This window comes from Aristolochia californica, unplaced genomic scaffold (assembly GCF_029961685.1).
Source record: "Aristolochia californica isolate CCGP_79_NKW_82.1479 unplaced genomic scaffold, dmAriCali1.0.hap1 SCAF_12, whole genome shotgun sequence".
Taxonomy (NCBI): domain Eukaryota; kingdom Viridiplantae; phylum Streptophyta; class Magnoliopsida; order Piperales; family Aristolochiaceae; genus Aristolochia; species Aristolochia californica.
Window position 1 is genome coordinate 16,718,352 of NW_027181793.1, and position 11,375 is coordinate 16,729,726.

Genomic DNA, 11,375 nt, shown 5'->3' on the forward strand with positions numbered 1-11,375 from the left:
ACCCGAAAAAGCCACTAGAAACATCAATTACCTATCAACCAATATTTTTCTAAAAATTAAATATTTTTTTCTAAAAATTAAATATTTTTTCTAAAAAATTAAATATTTTTTCTAAAAAATTAAATATTTTTTCTAAAAAATTAAATATTTTTTCTAAAAAATTAAATATTTTTTCTAAAAATTTGCTTTGTACATGTTACACATTAATTTATTTTTTAGTTTCTAAAAATGGTGATTGTATAAATATAGGTGTCTTAATTTAATATTTTAGAATAAGTCACCATTTTTAATAAAAACAAATAAATATTGTCAGACAAAACTCCCCCTTGTATAACTTATCAATCTATAATATCTAATACCACAAAAGTGATAATGTTTTTGTTAAAGAGTAGCACCTCTTGCTTTTCCATTCAAGATTTGCTGCCAATGCTCGAGTTTTTGAATAAATGGATGGGCCTCAGAAAGGCAAACATTTCACAGATGGTAGAAGGATAGGCTATTAGAAAATACAGACAACAAATGTGAAAGATGAACAAGCAAACAATGTAACATGTACAAAGCAAATTTCAACCCCTCACTCCCTCCAGACCTTCCAATTCCACCTTTTTGTAAATTTCTCCACCACTATTTTCTCTTTACATTCCCTTGTACCCTTTGACCGTGCATTAAAAAGAATGTGTCAAATGAATGATCCCATTTCAACCCTACAACTCTACAACTCTACAACTCTACAACTCTTCCTCTGGTACTACAGTCAAGAGCGAGTACTTGACTCGCAACGAGATTTTACTCTTTTCCACAAGTAACCTAGCTCCGGAAACAACCCAATACCCAGGACTATCCTGTGGACCACGCACCATTTCGGTTGTGTCAACAAACTTGAGCAGTTTCGGCGCCCGAACTGGCACTGGAGGGCCTCCGGCATATACTGCAGAGTTTATATTCACATCGGCAGGCCGTGGAGGAGGCTTCTGAGCCATCGAGAAGTGGCCACTCATCAGCATTGATATAATACCCGACTTTGGCCCCAGACCTGGTGAACCATCCCACTCAGCCCTCCGGACTGTAGTGGCCCCAACGACAGTGCAGAAGCGAAGCCGTAGAAAGAGTATCCTTTTGAAGCCATAGTCAGATACTTCTAACTGTGCTCCAGTGACAATGGTATCCTCCTCATCGGTTTCAACAGGTGCAGTGCACACATGAGAGAAGTTTTTCCTTTGGACCGGCTCGTAGTACCTCCTGTCACAGGACTCACCGGTAAAGTTATGATCTGTGTCAGGGCGGAGTTGGAAAGTTTGGGGCAGGGACGAGAGGTGCTGCAGATGAATAGCCAAACAGTTGCTTCTCTTTCCTTCGAGGTACAAACGGAGGCCTGTCACTGGCCTCATTCCCACATCAACCTGCAGAAGGATTCACAGAATGCAGAAACTACCAAATCATTTTGGGAAGGATGATAAATATAAGGACAAGCTAGTAATGGCCTCGTCTTAGCACCATTTTGTTACACCCCCATGCATCCTTTTCTTGCTATGAATAAACACTACTCACCAGCATCGAAAGAGATGAAGGGAAGTCGACTAACGGAACAGACAAACAATTTAATTTAAAATCAATAAATCTGATTTGCCACCCTTTGAGTGAAGGAAGCAAAAAACTAAAGAAAAAAACATAATGAGCTGACCAGGAACAATTTTCCAATAAGAAGGTATTGTGGTCAAATAGATGCTTGGTTACCATCACTTCACCAACATACCCTACTTGTTTCCGGAGCATCATGATATGGAGTTTCATCTGATTCTTTCTAATTATTAAGGGTTGAATAAATATTCCTAGGTGGAAACAACAACAGCACAATTGAAAGACTGAACCCTAACTAATAGCTACAGAATTAATAACCTACTCATTTCTTCGTATGATTGGGATCCAAGAAATCAATATGAAATGATTATCAATAGTTGTAACAACTGAATTTTTTTTCTTTTCCACATAACTGAATAATCGATCTGATAATGGGTTTAAAATTAAAATAGAAAGATGCAGGTCAAAGGAAGGATGGGAGAAGAGAGCAGGAGAATCTCAATGATATTGGATAGGATATGTATGGCCTTTCTGCAAATCTCATGGATGTTTATACCAGAAACATACCCTTGTAATTGGCAGGAACTCAAACTGGTGACCATGATACAATCCCAAGAAAGGCTCAAAGGGTTATGAGTGGTTTACGTTGCATTTCACACAAAGGCCAGTATATGGTCCACAAACAAGATGAAGATGGAACAAAAAAGTCTTGTACTTCTCTTCAGAATTCACCGGTTGTACTGTGAAATTTTACCTCTAAAAATAGTGAATAGAAAGCTAAGAAATGCAGAAAACAGGAAGATTTGTATCCCATAGCTTCTGATATGTCAGGAAGATTTTGAATCTTTATGCATTGTCCAGTTAAGGATGATAATACAGCAGATGCAAGCATTTTACCTGGCTAGTATTTATGTGAATCTTTGGGCCCAAGAAACTGAACTGAAGAGAAGCATTATTATGTTGCCTACTTTGGGGGCCAAGGGGAAGTTCACTGAAGACTGGAGCCCACTGCCTTGGCAGCTGAAATTCCAAAAACTGGGAAAGCTCTTCCTTTGGAGGCTTGTCTGAAATTAAAGGAGATTTTAGACTTCTGTTAGTTGTGGACAAAAGAAGGATAATCATCTTCCCTCATCTGGAGGTGTATATTTATACAAATTGGTGAGGTTAGAATCCATAACATGACATCATTCAAAAAATTTATAAAAAAAAAAGAAAGATGTGGACATTAGTAAACATTGAGAGCACCTTTTCTTTCTTTTTTCTGGTTAGTTTTTTTTGTTAATATATACATCATTTTCATAAATAAAAAAAGAGAGCACCTTTTCTTTGTGTGCTTTTTTTCTTGTTCATACTTTATTTTGTTCTTAACTAAATAAAGAAGCAGTGAGACAAGTCAAGTACATCCATCTTAAATTTTAGACAAAATGACAGTTACGTCGAATATTCGCATATAAAAAAGCCTACAAATCTTGACATGAACATACGACTGACACAAAACGAATAAAACTTGTCCAGCATAATTGTTGCCCTACACAAACCCACATACACAAGCATGATCATTGTTTATAAGTGTTGAAAAATATTTTAGAAGGGTAGTATGGTAATTTTCCACTATCTGCACCTCTCCTAGGAATAGTCTTATCTTTTTCAGCCATCTTAAATTTTAGACAAAATGACAGTTACGTCGAATATTTGCATATAAAAAAGCCTACAAATCTTGACATGAACATATGACTAACACAAAACGAATAAAACTTGTCCAGCATAATTGTTGCTCTAGACAAACCCACATACACAAGCATGATCATTGTTTATAAGTGTTGAAAAATATTCTAGAAGGGTAGTATGGTAATTTTCCACTACCTGCACCTCTCCTATGAAGTCTTATCTTTTACAGTATGTTTGATACTTTATGTAGTTCAAGTTTCATGTAATTAGGAGGTGTAATGTAGGAGTTATAAGGGTTTAAGTGAGTTTAAGTGAGTAACCCTGTCCCCACCCAGCCCCTGTAAACCTGATTTAAACCCAACCCGTCTCAACCCCGTTTTATATTTCTGTCCCATATGTGGGTCGGGTTCTGATCGGGTTTAGGAAAACCCGTCCCCGACCCTAAACACGATGGGCTTTTTCCCCACCCAATCTCCAACCCTCAGGATGAAATTAGAAACCTGAACCCGGGTTTTTCGGGTCGGGTTCCCTGTAAAATCCGACCCAATGCCCACCCCTATCTATAATAAACATACATGAAAAGCACACAACATAAAATTGATTATATTGATCCCTGTTATGTGAAGGGGGGTAAAATGAGAACTATCACTCACAGCGCAAGTAGAGATTAATGGCATGACTCAAAAATCCACTCCCAAGAACTCCATTCAAGAGAGATGTGATTGGAACAAAGGTCATTGAGATCACATCAGGTTGAAATTGAACTGTTTCTAACCACTCATAATGGCACAAGTCCTTGATGTCACTGCCACCTCGCCTTTTATACATTCTAAGGACATCCTGCAAATGAAATGTTAGAGTATCCAAAAGATCAAACAAATAATTTTCACTTGAATAGATTTTCAGATTTGCAAAACCCAGAGTGCAAAATTTACCTCCTTGTTTGAGTAAGATCTTGACGGGCTCGAGCCAGCAAACCTCAGCCTTTGCTCCTTAAGATCATACTGGAAACAGAAATTTACAAAAGTAGTTAAATGCAACTTCCATAGTAAAACATACACAAGCCTTTCCCCTGGTAAACTTCACAATTAACATGTTTGTTTATTCCTGTAGCTAGTATTATTTTCAAGTCATGAACAATTATTTTTTATGCACCTGAACTGTAATGAGAGTAAATTAACAGACAATGACAAAGACCATCAGAAATGGTGCGCTTAAATAATGAAACTGTTACTGGTTCTAGTTGATTTGGATGCATCCATCAACTTCGTTTCATTCAGGTAGGACACCAAGCAGACATGGAAGAGATGTATTCAGAATTGGTTATATTTGCCAATTCGACACAGAAACTTCCAGATGAGATTTCTAGTGAAAAAATAAGGGTCTGCCATTCGTCACACCAGTAACTTTTGCAGTCAACCTTCGAGACCCATTAAAACCCTATTGCTTAAACAAGGAAGATTGTAAAAAAGGTCTGATACACACCCTATCCCTTCCATACATTTCTTCCGGATCTACACCAAACTGTCCATTTGCATCAGAAAACCTATTATCAGCTAACTCCTTCAGTCTTTTCTGAACTTCGGCTGGTTGAACAGTTGATGAGTGGGGCTGTTTCACATATATAACATCCTTCCCTCCCATTTTGACACCCACAACAACATGGGTACCAAATCTCTCAATAAATCTGTAAAACATAAAAGAAAGGTTTATTAGAAATTGTCCTGATGGTATACTTTAGGCAAGCACATGCTACAGGTACTAAAGATATAGCATGAGATGAAAATTTTCCCCAAAAATTTAGGCTAGCCAATTTGGGAGAAACTACCCCAACTTATGATGGAACCGGTGCAAATCCAAGCCCAAAACTACAACCGTTTAAGTGGCCCATCTGTATGGTCTCTGAATCTCACATCGGGTTAGGCTCATGCAAGAAGGAGGGTGTCGGTAGGTATGAGCCCCACATATCAATGGCATACACAAGTACTCACACCTCCAACTTGGATGTCTACTTAGGCCAGGACGTGAGTGGAGATGTTAGTGGGTGAATCATCTTGCATCCACCATTGACTTCTGCAATCATTTGAGCTTGCAAGATACTGAGCTTACCAGTTGAAAAAAAGGTTCCTGACTTCTGCTAATCATTCTCTAATGGACACGGCTCATATATTTTCTACTTAGAAAAGGGTTTTTCTTTTTTTATTCTATTTTATTTTAAGGACATGCGGCCATAATTTAAATAATCAAAGGACCCAATCTCAACCAAGGAAATGTGGGATACAAAAAATTGTGTTTATTCTTTTGGACGGACACTAGCATCAATATCCACTTCTATAAATCCAAAACGAATCGCTTTGGACAAAAGAAGTAGAATTAAGGGAATTCATATCCTTATTATTGTCAGTATCTAACAAAGGGTCCTTTATGCTTAACATTCACATGGGAGATATGCTAAGAGCTCTTGTAGAATGAATCTCAATCATATAGGGATAACATTGATGAAGTACAAATCATGCCATTTTTGGTCCAATTGACATGTAGCAACAGCTTTATGAGGATCACCTGGCCAAAGCTTCAGGATGCCATGAGGATGGAACTGCTTGTTTAACATGATCACGAAGTACAATGTGAGGTTTTGCTAGGGCAACAGTGTAGAGTGTAATGAACCATCCATCAAAAGCTAGAGTCTTGGTGCTGGCTGCATCCTTCTGCCAGCAACCCGGAAAATCAAACATGGAATTGAAAAGGCCAGATGGAATTTTCCCGGACAATGATAATTCCTGGTTGAATTGCTCGCACATCTAAAAAAACACAAATCAGGAAGTGAATCAGTATAATTTTTACATATTAACCTACTTCACATGAAAAGTATATACATGTGACTCACACTGAAGGAGACTACTCAATTGCCTAAACTGGTTAATCATTTCAGTTTTCCATGCTATGCTCAAGGGACGGCACTAACTGAAAGCTTAAACCTCCAAAGAAGGGGTAACTTTTTATCTTTTGTGAAATGAGAAATTTTAGTAGAGAGAGGAAGAAGAATACAAACAGGAAGATGAATGGGACAAATTTCTTCGAGGAACTCTTTGAACAGGCATTCAGTGCTGCAAACCTGAAACCAAGCATTAATTGTCCTCTAACAGATTGGTAAAATCATCGACCGAGGACAACTATCCGAGAAATGACCCATTTTTTGGCCAACTTGATGAAAAGTTGGATCATCCACAAGGGACCTTGGCTAAAGGAATTTCATCCACCAAGGCAACTATAACCTTCACGTATAATCACCAAAAGTGTACTGAGGCAACAATATATCAGGAGAAAAGTAAATTGAAAAAGTTGCTGACCTGCTGAAATGAAAGAACATCGGACCTGAATCGCATCCGTTCTCCTTTATCACACTTTATCGATTTTGGAACACTCTTCATTGTAATGCCACCAGGCAAAACGATGTCTTGAACCTGATCATAGTCTAGCTCAATTAAACATGGATCTGGTTGTTCTCTCTTACAGCTCTTGAGCCGAAGATCTGAAGCAATATCATAACCCAGCCCAATGGAGTCAATTGCGTTCTCTGCAGCTCTAAGTGGATTCAAGGCCTTGCTATGTGCCATTACTCGACCATTCCTCTCTTTCTCCAGGGTAAAATTGAAATGGAAGTCGGTTCGCTTCCCAAAAAAAAGTAATGCACTAAAACGCAGCTTTCTCGGCGACTTGTAATATCATGTATACCTTGATTCACGAGAAACGCTGGCAGGCACTTAAAAACTCTAATACCACGGCTACTGGCACTGATGTTCACCAGGCCCGCACTTGAGCCGTTAACCAAGGAAGAGATGGAGTAAACAGCGGGGATCTTAACGAAAAAAAAACAATTCTCGCATAAAAAATTAGGGAAGAAGACCTCAAATCAGCTGCCAATTCCTCAAAACAGAAAGGTCGATGGCGGTAATCTCACAGCTGATTAAAGCACAGGAAGCCAGCCTTAAGTAGTATCACGAAAGAAAACCTTACAAAGACCCACGACTTCAGTAGTCTTCGGAGGTAAAAGAGGAGGCCGGTCAGAGCCGCCGAAATCCTATGTTTCCGCGGGAAATACGATAGAATCGAGACGCTTAAGCCCGAGATGTGCCACCAATAAGGCCAGTGGGGTAGATCCGAGACTCAGAAACGCGAAACACACAGCTCCCAATAAAATTAGGGCACGAAGGGATGATCTTCACTCAAATCTTCCGAGAAGAAGAAGAAATCTTTTTCAGATATTTATGAGAATGAATCAATCAACGACATTCTCTTCGGAGGTTGCATTTGGCAAGGGCAAGCGACGAAAGTTCAAAGACGACTTTTTACTCGTGTTTTTATTAAATTAAATTATAAACGTACTACAATACCCCGACAAGATGACGTTGACTGGTTGGAAATGGTAAAAAAGGAAAAGGGTATTTTGGAGAAATAAGGTGGTCAAAGCCTCTCCCGTGTAAGCGTCTCTTTGGAGTTTCCGCGTTTCTGTCTCCTCAATAATTTTTCGTATCGGTGGCTTACTAGGAAATTACATAAAAACTTTTAAAAATTTGTTATGGGCTCGTTAGTGCCCTTCGTTGGAAATTTATATCTTTGGAAAAATTGGAAATATTTTTTTTATAAGATACATATTTTCAAGAAAACTTTAAATAAAATCTTATTAGTGATTTATTAGGAAATTTCATTTGAAAATTTAGAAATTTTCAAGAAAAATTAAATGGACGCCTTTTTAAGGGAAATAAATAGAAATTAATAATCAATCTCATATATTAACTTACATATTCAATAAATTTTTAAGTAAAATAAAATTTCGAATACAAAATTAACATGAAAAATTGCATCGTGTTGAAAGTATTATAACATCAATTGTTAAATACTTATGCAAAAAAAAATTCACATGGTTTTTCAACCCATCTTAGCAAGAAAATCTTACTTAAAAAATTATAACTAAAAAAATATTTTCAAGAAACTAGGGGCATTAATGATCCCTGCAAATATATTTCTACCAGAAATGCCTTTCTAGCGTTTCCTGGAAGAGGCACTAACAAGGCATGTAGGTAATTCATTTTTTCAAGGAAATAAAAAAAAATTATTAATAAATCTCATACTTTATCATATGTATCCAATCAATTTCCAATAAAATAAGATGTCAAATACAAAATTTAAACTTTTTTTTTTTATCTAAAACTAGATTGATCATGTTAAATCAATTATTCTACTCTACATATTCAATGAGTGTCTCCGAAGTATGGAGAGGAAGAAGGTTGTTGATACGAACAATACTCACGCACTAAGTCTCTAGTGCTTTTCCAATGCTATATCTCCTCAATGGATCCAAATTTTTATGCAAGGCAAAATAAGTGAGGGTTTGGGACCAAATTGATCAGATGTGTTAGCCCTCTTGTTGTCATTATCTAGGGTCAAAGTGGGGTGGGTCAAACATTGTTCACCTTGGTTTAACCTGACTTAGTCACCTCTCCGGGTTGATATCAATCCTTAAAACACTCATTCGATGTTGTACTTTTTAATGTCACCAACTCAATACAATATTTTCAAATATAGCCTTGTTAGTTAAATCTAACAAATAGTTGATAACATTATCATTAAGACAATAGAAGAAAAAAAAATACTTGAAGAATAAGGGTCTAAGATAAAAGTCTATAACTCAAGACATTCATAAGTAATTGAAGAATAATCGAAGAATACAGGTTTAAGATAAAAGTCTATAACTCAAGAATTCTAGCAATGTCAAAGTAGTCATCCATCTTTCAAAGCTTGAATTAGTACCAACGAAGCATTATGTCATTCATATTTTTAAAACTATACTTAAAATCACCATATACGTGTTTTATCAGAGTTTTATAATTATACCAAAAATTCTCATCCAATATAAACTTCAATTAAAACTCAAAACTCTTTCTTTTGAACCATACCGATCATGAAAAGACTTTAAAAATGTCTTTGACAGTATCCTACAAAATTTCGCCGAGTTTTGAATCTATTATATCTTGAAAAGGATTAAAATTGAAGTCTTATTTATAACTTGGTGAAAAGGATCAATCATTGACTTTCAATGTTCGATCATACATGGAAAAATTATATAGCATGATTGATCATCCAAAATGCAGAAAGAAAACATTATAAAGCATGATTAATCATCTATAGTGCATGATCTATCATCAGGATTTACCAAAACTTCTAAAATGTAGGGTTGTCGGTATGATTGATCATTAGGCTATATGAATTCAAAAAATAGAACTGTTCGAAGTCGATTTTTGGTCATTGGAAAATGAATATTTAATCATGGGTTAGAGCAATTTTTAATGACTTTTCTCCTATATTATGAAACATCTTCTTTTAAGGGTCTTAAGCAAATCTCCAAGCATAAACTAACTTGGAAATCCTTCGAATTCATGAAAGCAAAACTCTTTGAGTTATTGAGAGAAAGAAGATCTAATTCATTATCTCAAATTCTTTCAAACTTCCTTGTTAAATTCTAGGGTTTAATCCATATGAACTAGGTTTGAGAAAAAGAAGATGCATGTTATAAATGTGCATGCCAAGGTCATTATGCTTTTGAGTGTTCGACTAGGAGATCTAAGCTAAATGGGGTGGAATAATTTTGAATACCCAAGGAAAGTCTAAATTTGTCTTCAATGTTTAGTATCTAGACTTTGGATACTCGAGGTTACTTGATCTCTGACCAAGGAGTGTTGTCTCCTAGACAAACTCTATATTAATGAAATTATTTTAATAGCTTGTGGGAGATGAATTGCGTAAATCAAACTCCAAATTTGATATTCATGTCATTATGAAATTTTTAGATGTGAGTTGGTTTTGATGATATTATCATTTGATATCATATACCAATCTTTTGTTTGGTTTATGCGGAGATAGAATTCAAACTAAACGTTAAAGCCGCACTCTATTAAGCATTGGTTTTTAGGCATACTAAGTTATCAATATCCATTGATATGTCAAGAAAATATTGTGTAAGTTTCCAAATCTCTTAGAATGTGTTCAATTGAGTGGTTAGGCTTAAGTAATTAACTCATGTTAACCTGGACATTCTAAACTCATGTTTTGAAATTTATGTCCATCTCAATCACTACAAAGGATTAATATGAATCTAACAATGGCCAAATAGAACAATTTGCCTTAAAAGGAAAATGCATACTCACTAAAGATAACTTAAAATTAACATTTCACATTAACAAACATTTGTATACCACTAGGTTTCAACTTGAAAAATTAGATGAGTTTGAAAGCTTACACATAGATTGTTGAATCTATTATTCTTAGTGCTACTTGAGCGAGCTTTTCGCCTAGAACAAAATTTGTGATTTAGATCCATAATCATAAGTTCAAACTTATAAAAATAGTTATACCCACAACAAAATGAATTTGAATTGACAAATAAATTAACCCTTTCATTAACATAAGCTTAATTCATAATCATTGGTTTCCTACTCTTGCAACTCGATATGTATAATTGTTTTTCAATGCCAACTTGTCTATCTGATCGTGGTTAGAATTATGAAACTGGGGAATAGCATTTTAGTTGTAAAACCTATCCAAATAAAAAGTGAGGCAGAAGAAACAACAAATTAATGTTGATTGCATTTTTACATAAATCCATGTTTCATGTAGTTTTTATATATATATATAGAAAACAATATCGTTTAAACCGATTTATATCTCTTGTACAATGGGCATATTGAATAGATGTAAAAAGTGCGGGCATATTGCATAAGTTGTTCAACAGGTCTTTGTCATCCCAAGAGGTAATATGCTCGTTTTATCTATTTATTTTTGTACATATTAACTCGCTCTTATAAACCATTATTGTTATTTCATATTGTATTGTTTTTTTGCACCTTATTGTTCAATTAGATATCATTTAATGAAAATGATGAAAATAATCTCCCTTAAATCGCAAAAAGAGTTATTTAACATTACCAATTTTTTTTAAGATAATTTTTATATTTGTTATCTTATTTTATTTAAAAATTATTGGATAAGTACATAATGTATGAAACTAATTAATAATTTCTATTCATTTCCTTGAAAGATGCCTAACAAACTTCTAAAGGAAATTTAAAAAT

At 35.4% G+C, this 11,375-nt stretch overlaps 1 protein-coding gene across 1 annotated transcript; it reads right to left on the bottom strand.

The window, feature by feature from the left end:
• Nucleotides 1-425: 425 nt before the first annotated feature.
• LOC137945606 (MACPF domain-containing protein At4g24290-like) lies at nt 426-7,552 on the bottom strand. Its single transcript, XM_068791551.1, has 7 exons — nt 6,597-7,552; nt 5,809-6,047; nt 4,732-4,933; nt 4,182-4,250; nt 3,900-4,086; nt 2,476-2,642; nt 426-1,400 (listed from the first exon to the last, which is right to left on the bottom strand). Exons 1-7 carry the CDS (start codon nt 6,861-6,863, stop codon nt 729-731), a joined length of 1,803 nt encoding a protein of 600 aa, XP_068647652.1. The 5' UTR covers nt 6,864-7,552; the 3' UTR covers nt 426-728.
• Between the last annotated feature and the right edge of the window lie 3,823 nt (nt 7,553-11,375).

Bases quoted from the DNA above. Each gene is read 5' to 3' on its own strand.
- LOC137945606 (XM_068791551.1), bottom strand. From the start codon at position 6,863: ATGGCACATAGCAAGGCCTTGAATCCACTTAGAGCTGCAGAGAACGCA. The intron at 6,048-6,596 runs GTCAGCAACTTT...GTGTTTTTTTAG, and splicing joins ATGTTCTTTCATTTCAGCAG to ATGTGCGAGCAATTCAACCA. The intron at 4,251-4,731 runs GTGTGTATCAGA...TTCTGTTTCCAG, and splicing joins AAATGTATGGAAGGGATAGG to TATGATCTTAAGGAGCAAAG.